This window comes from Megalopta genalis, chromosome 3 (assembly GCF_051020955.1).
Source record: "Megalopta genalis isolate 19385.01 chromosome 3, iyMegGena1_principal, whole genome shotgun sequence".
Classification (NCBI taxonomy): Eukaryota; Metazoa; Arthropoda; class Insecta; order Hymenoptera; family Halictidae; genus Megalopta; species Megalopta genalis.
In genome coordinates, this window is record NC_135015.1 from 23,759,513 (window position 1) to 23,774,924 (window position 15,412).

The 15,412-nt window shown below is 37.0% G+C and overlaps 2 protein-coding genes and 1 long non-coding RNA gene across 8 annotated transcripts in view; 2 read left to right on the top strand and 1 right to left on the bottom strand.

The window, feature by feature from the left end:
• LOC117222033 (uncharacterized) lies at positions 1-13,884 on the top strand. Of its 5 annotated transcripts, none has more exons than XM_033473487.2 (16): positions 1-691; positions 3,109-3,206; positions 3,299-3,372; positions 3,459-3,729; positions 3,804-4,706; positions 4,783-5,134; positions 5,207-5,340; positions 5,425-5,505; positions 5,591-5,755; positions 5,836-6,096; positions 6,191-6,368; positions 6,601-6,672; positions 7,305-7,598; positions 8,896-9,060; positions 9,141-9,503; positions 9,995-13,884. In XM_033473487.2, the coding sequence occupies exons 1-16, from the start codon at positions 637-639 to the stop codon at positions 10,240-10,242; spliced, it is 3,714 nt and encodes a 1,237-aa protein (XP_033329378.2). In that variant the 5' UTR covers positions 1-636; the 3' UTR covers positions 10,243-13,884. The 5 variants fall into 5 exon arrangements, with proteins under 5 accessions (XP_033329378.2, XP_033329379.2, XP_033329375.2 ...); XM_033473488.2 differs by lacking the exon at positions 1-691 and adding an exon at positions 1,869-2,018; XM_033473484.2 differs by lacking the exon at positions 1-691 and adding an exon at positions 2,025-2,771.
• The window catches only part of LOC143259188 (uncharacterized), a 4,910-nt gene continuing 2,667 nt past the window's right edge, over positions 13,170-15,412 (bottom strand). Inside the window, exon 2 of the long non-coding RNA XR_013033021.1 lies at positions 13,170-14,847. This is a non-coding gene — a long non-coding RNA (uncharacterized LOC143259188). The remainder of the gene's footprint in view (positions 14,848-15,412) is intronic.
• Positions 14,024-15,412, top strand: part of LOC117222032 (uncharacterized) — a 21,398-nt gene continuing 20,009 nt past the window's right edge. The window contains exon 1 of one of the 2 annotated variants that reach the window (XM_076520390.1): positions 14,024-14,112. The gene's annotated coding sequence lies outside the window, so the exon portion shown is untranslated. Of the gene's footprint in view, positions 14,113-14,845; positions 15,411-15,412 lie in introns of those variants that run through there. The other variant, XM_076520389.1, reaches the window with a different exon arrangement.

Sequence of the window (15,412 nt, forward strand, 5' to 3'; positions counted from 1 at the left end):
CGTTGTGGATCAAGGAAGCAGTGAGAAACAACGGCGGAAGTGGGGATCGTGCGCCATTTTCTATTTTTGCATAGCAGTGAACTAGTGTTGTGTGTGTACATTTTGTGTGATAGAAATCGATGAATTGCTAATAATTCGACAGAAGACATTTTCGGATAAATGAAATGATTTTCGGGAACACGTGCCTCGAATCTCGCGGAATCAACTCATTTCACGTTCGTCTTCTGTGTTATCGTGCGTAAGCCCGTACAGCCCGTAGCACGTAAACACTTTTTCCTCATTTCTCTTTTCAACGAGCGAGAGTGGCCCGATCTGTCGATATTCGAACTCTTACAGGGGGGGAGGGGGGACATAATATCGGCGAGCACGGCAATCAAGTTCGCCCGATATCGAACTTTAATATTCTTTCCTTGCGCTTAAAGAGAAAACTCACGACATAGAAGGGAAAACCAATCTGTGATACTAAACAGTACTAAGGTATATAGCTAGGTATAAACGCGACAATTAGATATACGTATGTATGGCGTATGAGACGTAGATAGATCACATAAAGGATCTAGACAAGCGTTAAGTCTGTATAGTGCAAGCTGTGAATTTTACCTTGCTCGAGGGATAAACCTGGTTAAGAGCAGAAGAATGTCTCAGGAGTCTGTGACAAATGACAAGCAACTGCCAACACCGAAAGATGAAGGTATGAGCCTCCTTAGTTTACTTTCAGTTTCTCTTGATTCTACTTACAATATCGTTTCCTACACGAATTCATTTGATATCTCTACGTTTAAAGTTTGATTTCGATCCGACTGTTTTATACATCGAATAACCTCTTTGGTTTGTTTTCCTTACATATTTGTCCTAATTTGTAATGTTGCCTATATTATTACAAATATTGTTTCCCTTTATATGACGAGTATCGTGTAGAATATAGACGTTCGAAGGTTCTTTTCTATTAAAACTTGGGGCTTATGGCAAAATATTCAATTTATGTACAACCATCCAACTTATGTACACCTAAACATGTCAATAGTTGTGTCCAATAAGCCTCTGTATGTTTCTATTGTATATTCTAAGCATGTATATAACATCACAATTTATACATTATTTTTATTCATTTAAGTGTACATAAAATATTTGTTTATCTAAGTTGTATTATTAATATATTCATATTATTCAATTGTATTAATATGTTTTATACCTTTAAAATATGATTTATAATCTACAAACAAATATTTAATTCAAAGGCCTTATTATTATTGTTATTGTTGGTAATTTGTTCGCTGTGTTATCATTTTTATTGTTGTTATTGCACGATATATATATATTTATATATATTTATATATATATATACATACGCATAGAAGAATGTTCGCTACCTGGATATTCACAACATTTCTAATTTATAAATTGGATGTGGTTATCTGAATGATTGAAGGTCAAAGATCATAAAATTTGTTTGCAGTTTATTCTTCCCAAGGCTCTGAGCTACATATGTATCAGAAATTATGACTACATTAACAAATGGTTACATGAAATAATATTGCTGTTTGAATTTAAGTTTGTAATTTTTATATAGTTATATTATTGGCTATTTGTTGTGTTCGAACTTATTCCGAAGGTTGTTTAAACAATTGCAATGAGAATCGATATTAAAATAAACGATTCATTTACAGAAATAAATAAACACTGTTCATCTGATTGTTTAACGTTTGTGTTTCGCATTGAACTGTACCTTTTCCCGGAAATCAGTTACCAATTCCGTTTAAACGTTCCCCAAAACAGAACCAATGGAACTGAAAGTTGACAATAACGTTCTCGGGGACGTTCTTGATTGGATCGCGGTCAAACTCTTGCCACCTAAAAACCATTGGCATTTGGTTCAGTTTGTATCGTGCTAGTCGACGTGTAGTATCAAAATTAAGAATTTCGTTTCTTAGCCGCCCGTTTACACGGACTTAAACAGAATATAGACGAAAGTTCGCGTTCGAAAAGGAACGAAACGGGAAGTCGTTGATAGTGCACAAGTACAAAAACAATCATTAAATTAGTTCGCGATATATTTTTATACGGATATCGTGATTTTTTTTCAGTACACGTTAACTGAAAGTTAATCGTTAGATTGTGGACGTTCGTGGCAGATTGATCTTTTTGTAGTCCATTTTACAAAGAACATTGTTTCCGGAAATAAAAATTCGATCGAGTTCAAACTACGGGATTCAGTTCTATCGAATCATTATCGAATTTTAACTTGTACTTTATTCGGCGTGTTTATTTATCTTCGATCCTTTTAAATTCACCAGTGCGACAATTAATTCCCGGCAAGTGAAATAATCACGAGGGAACAGAGTATTTCCTTCTCGGAAACATTATACACTTCAATATATATATATATATGCGCATACGAATATATACTTTATTTCGCTCGGTTCGTCGATCGTATATTGTATTATAGCCGGTTCAAACGATAATTCTTTGTCCTTTTCGTCCTTGGCGCGCGATAAATATTTGTTTGACTGTTTGGAGCGGTTCGAAGAACGACCTGAACGTTTACCGCGAAAACCGCGAAGTAAAATCGTGCAAGCGAAAACTTGAAAGTAAAATGAAACTAGAGTCACGTGGCGTTCTTATTTCGAATTGGTATCGGCGATCACGAAAACGTCCGCTGGTTGGACCGACCGGATCACCGTTTCTAGATGCGACTCTGGTTACGCAGACTAGAGCTTGCCGATGGTTTCGCAAAAATAAATCTGTCAGCGTTGTTAAACGAGGGACTTTTAGTGAGTACCGATCTCCTTTTAGGGATTACTCGTACGGTCGCACATACTTTGAAAAAAATGAACATTTTCCTCTCTGTCGCATGTGTGCGAACAATATTCTGTTTTCAATTTTCAATGTAAGATTTCGTATTTATAATACTCAGCGATTTCGATGCTGTTTATCGAAGCTTTTATTTGATCGGTAATAAAGGGTCGTTCGATTTCGCGATTTTTATCAATTACATTTAAAAGATCTATCTGTTTTGATATCTGTAGTCTAAAGAGAAACGCTAATAGACTGCAAATAACACGGAAATTTTATGATTAATAAATATCCGAATTTTTTCTTAACATTCAGGAGATGAAGCAATTATATCAATGTCGGTGGCTGGGGAGGTAACCGACACTTCGATTATGGAAGTGGGCCGTTCAAGACCTCAATTTCAGTATTCCCGGGTACGCTATACGTCTTGTATTTATATTTTTATAATACACAATAATGTTGTCGGCTATGTGTTGCCCTGATATGTTTTCCTTACTGCTTATAGGAGGAGTTAATGGTGATAAAGACATTGCCACTGTCAAAAAGGAGACCTGATTTCTTAGATATTTCATATAACAAGTGTGTATACTGTAGTATAGCCTATTCGTAATTATGTTACGATTTTCTTTATAATAATTTTGTTTTTCGTAAAACTAATTATTAAGTTCGCGCGGTGTATGGGACCCTGAACGTTGGCATTCGGGTAGAAAGCGGAGCGATACACCTCCGAAAGATGAGAGAGCTGGACGCGGCGATCAGGTGGCTGAAAACCATGCGAAACGTCGTAACGGAGATCCTCGTGAACGAATCCGTAAGGAGCAGGATGGCATTGTTCTAAGTCCTCAGCGTAGGAGTTTCAATTCCGGTTGCTTTGTTAATGTGATATGTAATCAATCTTCCAACCGACGTCCTGAAAGTCCAATAGGGAAGACAGAGGTATCGCTAAAACTATTTCTCGTAGAATATTTAAGCGCTTGCTGCGAAGTTACTACCGTTGCGATTGCTCTCAGGTCAGTCATAGGGAACCTGTTCGACGAATTGGAAGCGGTAGGATCTTGGCTCGCGACATTTGGAACTTTCGACCGGAGAACGAAAAGCTCGAGCCCGAACGAACGGATTTTACTTTTCGATCTGGGGCGACCGGGGGTACGACTATTCGTGACCGCGAACATAGAGACACTCGTGATGGAAAGGATAGAGAGACTGTGAGGGAAAGGGATCGAGAACGTGATAATTTGCGCGAGCGAGACGAAAGGAACGAGCGCTATGAGCGAAGATCTTTCGGCCGCGACTATGGGGATAGGGAAAGAGAACGTGATCGGGATAGGGGTGCCGAGCGGAATGATCGAAATCATCAACCGGATCGGGAGAAAGATCGAGGACGAGAACGACGATTCAGCAACGACCGTAGACGAACTTACAGCGAAAATCGCAACGATGCGGACGAGCCAGAATGGTTCAGTTCTGGGCCGACTTCTCAACACGATACGATAGAGCTGAGAGGTTTCGAAGATATTCCTGAAGAGAAGGCACTAAGCAACAGCGGCAGCGCGAAGAACAAAAAGCAGGCTCCGTTGCAAAAGAAACGCGGGAAAAAGAGTTCGGTGGAAAAGGATGAAAAGCAGATCGAAAATTCGGCAGGTCCTAAAGGGCGTAGCACACCGACCACGATGGATCAACCTATGAACGTCGTGGCTGCACCGCATTCACCCATTTCGGAACAGAACGAATCGTCTTCGCTCATTCAGAAAACGAATCATGAGTCGAATGAAAGCGTCATCACCGAGCCAAGTTGTGAAATAACCGATAACTCGAGTATCACCAACCGAAATCAAGAAGACGCCCATCCCGACTTCAATCTCGATGACTTCCTGAAGTCCGATACGTTCCCCGGTGTTCCTGGACTCTTAACTGTAAGTTATATGAAGATATTACGTGATGTATTTCTTATTTACAGAAATACTAATATCTTTTATCTCTCGTTTATAGAACGGAGTTGGTACGAATGGAGGAACTTGTTCACGATTCAGTCAGTGGTTCAAGAGGGAAAGTCCAGTACAACAAGTCGACAGTCGCAGAACTTCTATACAAGACGATATACTAAACAATCTTCTGAATGATATTACGGAGCCAAATATTCAAATCCCATCGGTAACTGAATCTAACACGTACTTTGCTCCCATTTCACCTGCCAATACAACTACGAATACCGTCACATCTACCACCGGAGTGAAATTGTTGGAAATGCTACAACGTGGAAATAAACCAAGTCAGAACGGCCAAGGAGATGCGACTAGTAGTATTGCACCGTTAATGAAGAATACAACTATTAAAGATATGGGTGAGGATCCATTGAATTTTCATTAGTTCGGTAGACTAATGGAATGGTAAATGATGTCGAACGTTCTTATAGAAGTTGGTGGAAAAGTTGTGCATAGTCTGGAGGATTTGGAAGCACGTATGCGAGGTGGTGCTCCTCCGCCTACATCTGCAATCGATCAACCTCGTGTAAATAAGACTGAAGATCTCTCTGCTTTTAAGAAACTGGTAATCCTTTGATTATGATACTGTGACTAACTATGTATAATTAGAATACGCATATAATCTTTTTTCTGTTCATATGCAATGTAGCTTGCTCAAGTTACTGGAGGACAAGCTATACCAGCGGCAAATGGTCCTATTTCTCAAAAGCAACCGGTAACATTAATGCAAGTAAGATAATCGCGTTTTCTCCATTATGTGGTATATAGTTACACGGTATTTTATTCGACGTTAAACAATATTTTGTTTTTTACAGTTACTTAATTCGCAACTAAAAACCCAACCTATTGCCTCTCAGCAGTCAGTCCCAGAACCAGTTCACTCAACTTTTAATCATGTTGGTTCTCTCGGACCAACTCAGCATCCGCATCAGGCACAAATGCAACACGAGAACCTGATGAAAGTGTTACAAATTCAGCAGGTTGGTATCACGATAGTTTATGAAAGCTCGAACACAATTTCTTATTACTTCTATTTTCATAATTTCTATTCTTATAATAGCAACAAAAACAACAGCAGCAGCAGCAACATCAACAACAGCAACATCAACAGCAACAGCAGCAACAACATTCTGACATGCTGTCGATAATGATGGGAGGTCAACGAATATTGGGTGTTAGCCCTGTGCCACCGGAAATGCAGATGATGCTCAACAATGTTCCAACGAGTCAGGAACTGTTACAAAGGCCTGAAGCTCAAGCCATTATTCAAGGTCTTCAACAAGGTGAAATAACTAGGCAGCACCTCATACAACAGTTGCAGGTCAGCATATAATGGGACCATTATTATTGGTTGATTATTAATTTTTCACAACTGAATTTATCTGTTTGCAATCACCTAATAATATTTTTAACAGAACCCAGCTATGCAACACCGCCATAGGGAAGTTTTAGTCAACATTTTAAAAATGTACGGTGGCACTACTCCTCGTACCGTAAGTCCACATCCCACCGCTCCCACTCCGCAAGACCACATCTTGCAACAGATGTTGTATCAACAGCAACAGCAAAGGATTCCATCACCCATGAATAATGGTGAGTTATAAATGTTATTCGCTCGAAAGAGACATAGTTCTTTTCGGCTATACACTCACAAAGAAATTTTACTTTCATCACTTCTTTCTATGACTTTCACGAGAACTAGTACAAGATTGTTGTGTGCTCTTCTATTTTTAATTATACTGGTTTTTAAACGTAGATACTTTTATATGAACATCGTAGTACATATATAATAGTTCACATATGTATCATGATATTTGGAATGCAGCTTATTGTCCACCTTCGATAATATCTCCAAATTTGACCGCTAGTCCCAGCACATTAACAGTGCAGCATCCAGGTAGAAGTTTTAATAATAAAATAACTGTTATTTTATGTTGCTGCTTTACATTAGTCGGATAACTGGAATACGAAGACCTTAGATCTCACCCTTTTTTTATATTGAATTTATTTAAATCAGGGGTCGGAATTATTAGCACGCAACATGAGGATCGCGAGAGCTATGTCTCCTGACTCCCGTCGCGTGTCTCGCTCATCCGTAGTCGCCTAAATGCTACACACGCGCGCGGGCACACACACACACAACAACGGGCACACGCGATTGATGTGCTCCGAGTTGAAATAGGCAATCACGGGTGACCAAGACGTGCGACGGGAATCTGGAAGCGTAGCCCTCGCAGTCCTTATGTTACGTGCCGTTAATTTTGAGCCCTGATTTAGATTGTAGTAAACCAAGGCATAAATAACTTCCGTTTTTTAAGTAAATTACATAAACGACATAACAAAAACACGATTGAAGTTATTTATGATTCGACAACGTAGATAGATTATTCAAGGGATGCTACAAAGCGATACTGTTGCTTCTTATTAAAAAATAGGTTCCATAATCACAGTAGTTGTCTCGAAGATTGTTTGCTAAAGATGATCCGGTGGTTTTAATACGTGCATGATTTTTTATTATTTATTTAACAGTGATGCAGCATAGAGTTCCCTCGCCGCGGGAGATTGCTATGCATGCTCAGACCATAATGCAAAATACTCTAATTAAGAAAAAATTGGAGGAGCAACGTGAGAATTACCGCAAACGGCAGGATCAACAGCAGCAGCATCAACAACATCAACAGCAACAACAACAACAACAGCAAGCTCAACAGAGAACATCTAGTCCTGTTAACTCGTCGGCGAAGCAGACGATGAGCCCAACGCCGCTCGCTTTTACCCCGACATCGGTGTTACGTAAAATGACTGCCGATAAGGAGCCTGAGGGTGCGAATCAGTCTAATCATCAATTAGAATCTGCTTTCTTTTACTCTCCTAAACATAGCGAAAACCGTAACAATTATCGTAACGCGAACCAATACAAAAACTGTTCTGACTTACAAACACCCATTTCACCTTACAATACAACACAGCATATCACTAATCATAACACTAAAGAACACGGTAACCCAAACTCCTCACAGGAGTTGAATAACAATGGAGACGCAGAAACAGGGGAGTCAGCATTAAAGACCAAGTATCTTTCTTTCTCGCAGCAAAACAAGGACACAAACAATAATTCGAATTTAAATATTTCAAGGAATTCTTCCACTGATGAGACAAAGATATTAAATGAAAACGACACGTCCCCTAAAGAGACTGCCATAACAGACGTAAACGATACCAATAACAATAGCCCTCTTACCCTTGACAAATTAGTGCTTGAACTATTTGGTTTCGTATAGGAGAGAAGAATCTGAGAACGACACTTACATAAAATGTTGACCGTTCGTAGAATTTCGTGCCATAGAGAAAAAGAGAGTTCATGATTCTGTGACTGCTGTCCAATGTAAAATTGCTTTTTATTTTTTGTATTAAAATAAGTAATGAGAATTTTGTTTTCTTTCCTTTCTTTTTTTTCTTTATTCTTTTTTCATGCTCAATACCTTCAATGTGTTTGGAAGCTGATCTGTCTGTAATTTTTCAAAGATAATCCATATGAGATTGGAGCTCTTTTAGTTTTGAATATAATGCCACTACCATTGAACAATATAACTTAATCATTTTGCACAGACTAATATATGAACGTATTGCAAAAGAAAAGTATGTTGAAATAGTTTTAAAATAAAAAGCTTTATAAACACATTTCATGCTTTAAGTTATCCTTTACACATTTTCATTTTCCTGCGATGAATTTGCTTTCACGCGTTTCTACTTCGATGCATGTGCTTTTTCAGTATTTATAGCTATTAATATATTAAGTGGTTTATAGGAGATTGCATGCACAAAGTGTCGAGTAATATAACGATAGTATCAATGTTGATGTTGGTGTTTGATATTCCCGAAACAACAATTGACATTTTCCTTTAAATATTGTCACACCTCCAAATTGATACGATATATTGATTGATATTATTATTCACTGAAATGTTATTTTTCATGGGAATAAACATTCAATTGTAGTGTCATATTAAGCCTCTATATTTGTTTGTACAAATATATTGTCATAAATATTCTAAACTATATTTGAATAGTTCAGAATAGTTTGCCTAATATCCTTGCTTTTATGTTTATTGTTATGTAGGTAATAGTAATGATCCATCGAAACTAGCGAGTCAGTCGCAAGCATCGCAAATGCAACATATGCAATCCGCTGTTCAGTTACTGACACAGATTTCCCGGCATAATGCGTTGCGGCCACAGTCTGTACAATCTACATGGTCGAATTCGAGTATTAAACAACATTCAGGTATAATTATATATTCTTGATATTCTCTATATATTTTATATCATTTAGAAGAAGTATTGACGAAATATTACTTGCTATAGGTCGACCGATAGTGAAAGGTGGTGGTAATGCTGGTACCCAATTTCAGTACAGTGGAAACTCAGATTTTCAACAACAACAGCAACAACAACAACACAGAACTGTTTCGGGCGTTTATGGTAATCCTGTGCGTTCCAAGCATACAATGACTACTAATATGCCCCATCACAATGTGCCGCAATACAATATTGCTCAAAATTCAATGATAAATCAGAGGTCGAACACTATGAACAACCAAATGAAAGTACAGCAAGCTCAGTCGCATCTTTCAAATATGCAACATCAACCACAACAGCAACCACAACGGTCGCTTAACTCACAAATGCAAACGGTTTTGAACCAAAACTACAATTCCAATCGTGCAGGTAACAATAACAGTTCCATATAAAAAAAAGTAGTGGCTGCAACGCATGATTAAATAATTATACAATCCATACAACTTTGTAGATATTTAAGTTTATTTGTCTTTAATCATGCAATCATAGAAACGTATCTTGATATACAGTTGCATTAACTTTACTGTTCCGAAACTTTTTTCAGGTGTCCTCCTCTTGCTTAATCAAATTGCATGCAATGGTGTTCAGAAATTGGAATAATTGAATCACACACATTAGATGCTCCTCTTATTTATACCAGTCTAGACACCATTTATATTTGGATCAAATTAGAAGTAAAGAAACCAGTAGTTCTTTTAGATTGCCCTTTTCTCTCATGTAACACATCTGCATTATTCAGTAACTTTTTTAGTTTATTTATGTCCCATTGCGTCTATTTTCAAATAATTTCTCGATATCGTTGTTGGACTCGGTTAGACTGAGATAATACCGTGAATAAATTTTATTTCATTTTCCTACAGATGGACGAGTAATGCGATCACAACAAATAAGTATGCCGGTAGGTCGTCAAACATCACCTGGATTAGGATATGTCGGTACTAACGGTGGCGATCTTTCACCAACCTCGAATCAATTGGCACGATGGTTTAGTCCAGAGCTTCTTGCTCAGGCGCGGGCTGGTAAGCTCCCAGAGCTTGTCCAGACAAATGTTTTGTCCTTGGAAGAATTAGAAAGACTTCAACATGCATCGACTACAGTGCATAACTAGATCGACATATTGTACCTTCTCATATTTACAATTGCAAGCAGAGAGGACTTCATTGGCAGTTATTGTTCTAACAAATTAAATCTTTTAAATTAGATGGCTTTTCATATTAAACACACAGTATAAAGACTCACTCTCATTGATGAGGCAAACAGAGAAGAAGACGAAAGAAAAAAGACTATTTACATAACACAGTAACAGAAAAAAAAGAAATCTTGTTTGCATATACAAAGTCATTTAGGTAATGAACCTTAACGAGAGTAACGTTTAGTAAAGTAATGTATGTATATATATATATATATATATACACACATTATATACATATACATATATATGTATATATATATTTATATATATACATATATGTATATATATACTTGGTCAGAAATATTTTTGGACACGGTACAGATGAGTTGAATAGTATTTCCTTTTGTATGGGAGGTCCTTCTTTTTAAGTATCTCACGACTTGTTTGTAACAAATTTTACAAAGTGTGTTAACTAAAAAAAGGTTACAAATGTACAGAGGACGCAGAATAAGACGTAAGATTGAAACTAATTAACAAAAAAAAAAAGTCTAAAAGAGAACAGCTTTCTATGGAGAACTTTGTTGCTTATAAGACTGAGAAACATGGAAATTATTACTATTGACTACAAGGAAGAAAAATACTATTTCACTATAGACATAGTTTTAAAATGGCAGAATGTAAAGATTATTTATGTAAGCACAGACGGCAAATTCTTTTATTATTTACAAATTAATTTATATTTCGAGGTATAAGGTTTGCGAACATCTGAATCGGAAATTATTCGAGTAACGTAATGAAAAAATCGCAATGCTTGCAAAGTCCTTCGGACGAATGGCATTCTCGAAACCTGAGAACAAGTTACAGTTTGTAGCATTTTGGAGTACAGTTATATATCTATCCAGAGAAAAGTGTCATAGAATACGTATATTATTACAGGCAAAACGGTCATACGAACAGAATGAACATACCAGATAAAAAATAACAAAAGCGAGCATACCGAGGCCCGAGGTCTGCTCGTATTAAAAAGAATATAGAATACGTACTTGTAGACGTGTGACGATACAGTGTTATTACCATGTTTGACAGCAAAGGTTAGTGATTAACCATGGCAGATATAATAAGTGATGCATTTGCAGAATTTATGAAGGAAAAGACCACATGAGAGATCACTCAACGAACAAAGAGAACATTCCATCGATAATCGAGGGATTAAAACGTATTAACAAATTCAAAACATTTGGAATATTAATATGCCTGCCAACACGCATTTGCATTATAATTAACTTGTTATTTTTGTGATTACATTTTTCGTACAATTATAATAATTATATTTAGTCTATAGAATGAATAATAATAACGCAGAAACTTGTTTTTCTTTCTTTTTTCACTTTTTCTGTTATATAGTTCATGATTAATTTATAATGGAATCTTGCGTAATTTGCATGGAACTACGTTTCCTATTGATTTAAGGAAAAGTTATTTGTATGCCTTAGAATATTTATAAGTCGAGAGGGATTACTTAAAAACAGAGGTAGCATAAAATTAATGTGACGAAATAGTATTTTTCTACATTTATTTATATACTATTAATTTTTGTTTGAAATTATGAAGTTTGATAGTAATATTCTTTGTATCTCCTTTTGTAAATTTTAGGTGTTTAAGATTCCGTTTTAATGATTCCGTTCTATATACTTGCAATTGAAAAATCTTGTGTTCGTTAAAATTTTGTGTACAATTTATAAGATTGTACATTAAATGTTGATTACAAAAATAATTCGTAATAAAGTAACTGTCTTGCATGGCATAACTTTCAAACAAATTGCAACTTAATCAGATACAAACGTAAAACTCATAATACTACACTACGCTGTAGATTCAATCGTATACTCCATGGAAAAATTTGATTAAGTGTTTTGGCTCTCTCCAAGCATGTAATTTTCATTTAATTAGCAGACAAAATTAGTGGAATATGTAATGTAGTGACCAGTACAGTTAACGACTACATTATTCAAGACTGTGTGGTTTCGAATACTTTCATTATTCTAAAGTTCTCAGTATGTTAAGGATGTAATATTTGGATCATAGTTTTCATTCCCTAATCGATATCTGTTCACTGTTTAAACTTGTATACCGCGTCCATAACTGTGGAAACCATACTGTGTAAAAGATACAATACAAGTACTGCCAACAACAAATGTATTACATAGTGTTATTAAGTACCAAAAAAAAAAATAGGCAGTGAGATTTGTTTTCAAATATCACTTTCAAATGAAGTTGTTGACTTAGGAGAGGCTATTACAATTGAAATCTACGAAATTTAAAAGAACGATTATAAAAGAAGAAATCTTCATTATGAAGCAAATTATGCATTTATGTTAAAACTTCATTTCCAAGACTAGTAATGCTTGACCAATATTTGGTGGAAAAAAAACATTTATTATGAAAATTGTAAGTGACTTTTAATTCACTTTTTTAAGAAATAAAAAAAAGGTAATAGTGTTTCCTGCTTCATTGATCATAAACAGTGAAGAACTCTGACCCACACATATGCAAACTTAAAAGATTGTTTCATGATTAAAAATTTTTGTACATATTTCAAATACTATGCAGACTAAAGTTTATTAATCCATGTACTGGATTAATAATTTGTAAATAAAGTTAATAAATATTACATTATGTGAAATTTAAAAAAGAAGTCATAAATAAATACGAAAAACTGTAATTGTAATTTTAGTTGATTCATTTATTTATTAGAGTGAAATTGAATTGATATATAGCGATAAACTTCGATATCTATTCAATATGTGGTCATTTGTAAAGTATTAATTTTAATTATCATTAAATTCTACTATATTGTACTGGTTTCTATAAATTCGATTGTAGTTTAATTTGAAAATCGTGGGTGCAGGTGAAAAAGTAAAAACGTATCTTTATTTCTTTATAGTCTCTAATGTTTGTCTTCATACGCTTCGTTGATCTCGTAAAATAGTTACCTACTTCGAAACAAAGCTAGCAAATAGGATTATAAAAATATCATTTAGTATACATCTTTTTATCAATTATACTTTATTTCTGTAATACGCATTGTAGAATTTTATGTTTTGTTGCCATTTCATTTCCTACATGTCTATTCTGTGTAGTACATTATACTCTGTAATTAACTACGCAGATAGTACAGGTACATACGAACATTCGTAAAAAGTGTGTTGACTTCGGCTGTTCTCGTCGAGTCTCGTGATTCGGCTCCGAGAGCTCCCGATGGTTCCCGAACGGTGAACGGTGGAATTACGGAACATGGGAGTCGGGAATGGGATGCTGCTGCGTGAGCGTGAGTCGCAGAAGCTTCTACAAATGGCGGATCTTTATAGTTCGAGGTGGTTCATTGTTCCTGTTGTCTAACGATTTGGGTCTCATATAATCTCTGCGACACTATCAAGAACTCGTCTCATCGAATAGAGTTAGAGTAATGTTTCTCAGACGTTTAATTAGTGTTTTTATGGCGCTCTATCGAATATGAATAATTACCAGGTCTGAAATCGATTTCGTTCCATGTGCATTTCTGCGTCTGCGAATCCCATCAAACGTATTCTTTCGTAATAAACGTATATTAAGTATTTACATACGTATCCGATTCTTCATTTGTTATTTAGATGATAAAATCAAACGTTCGTTTGCAATTACTAATATCTGCCGAAGAAACGCGATCAAATTATCGACGCAGCGTTTCTACGTTTATTTACAGAGTTCCAGAATAGTTGTTTGGAAGTGAAGTCGTCTATCGACAACACTCCATTTGCGAAATGTGATTAATGCTGTGTCGTGGCAAGTACGAGAGATGAAATCGGGGTAAGACCATCATAGAAACGAAGCATTTTTCTTGACTTCTATCTTAATCCCGACCGATCCCTGTCACAACGTCGAGACAAAATAAAGTAAAGAAAAGAAAACGAGAGAAAGTATATGCGAACGTGACAAAAGATAGGTAGCATATGGCACAGGCTTAGGATTGTACCTATTGGCAGATCCCTGCGAAATCATTTAACCCAGCGCCATTAATGGCAGCCATTGTGTACCGTGCGCCCTTCAGGGTTGCCATTCGACTCGTTTTCTCGTAAGTAGTGCGATAGTAATTAATAAAGGTATGCTCTCTTCTGGCAAGAGCGGCCCTGTTACCGAGTACATTGTCGAGATCTCAGCCGCCGATGCTTGAAGAGTAATCCAGGACTCTTTCGAAGCGACATTATTCGGCCGTAATACGCCGAGGAAACAGTTACGTGACTTTCGATGCTTGCGGTTGCACGAACAAGCATGTACTTTCGGGAATTAGCAACATGATACCGTGCAAGATTCTTGTGGACTAAGGGACACGGTGATCGTTGAAAGCGTCGAGAAATAAGATCTCGAAGTGTATCGAGATTTTAAGAGTTTGTGCAACGTGATATTCGAAAAACATTAAACGGAAACACTGTCGTCCGAATGCCTTTAGTTTGCGATTCTCACGGTCGTCGAGTGTCGCGTTAATTAAGGCTATCGTAGCCAGACAATTCGCGACGATCCGCCGATGAAAAAGTACATCACCACCTGAAAAAAAAAAGAAACATCTTCTGGTCATAGGAGATCGGCAGAGTGACGTCTTTGCGCGTGTGTCGTAAGAAGTGACGTTTCGCTGAAACAATTAACCCATCGAATCGGGATTTTGATGCTCGATTATTCATCGCAAGGGGTCTGGCCTGGCTCCCGTGTCGCGGAATTGTATAGAGCGCGCTGCGGACCTTGGGGGAAAAAGGAAGTGTCAGTTCGAACGTAACTGCGACATCGTGAGAGGGCCGAGAGAGAAAGAGACCAATTCGGTTTATCTGTGCGTGCACGTAAGCCGTGCAGCGACACCGCTCCCGGAATATTTTGCATAGTTCCATCGGTTCCGTCTCTATTGTTCTTTGATCTCGGATCCGACTCCGATTCCGACTCCGGATCCATCTTCGACTCTGGCTCAGGCTCTGGCCTCTAACTCTGATACTGGCTTCGGTTTTGACTCTTGGGACACAAGGATCGAGCGTGGACCCAAAAGATCAATGCGAACGGCGATTATCAGCTGTGTAATGTTTTATCAGGTGTCCTGCCGTGAGCGAACAATCTATTCTCTGGT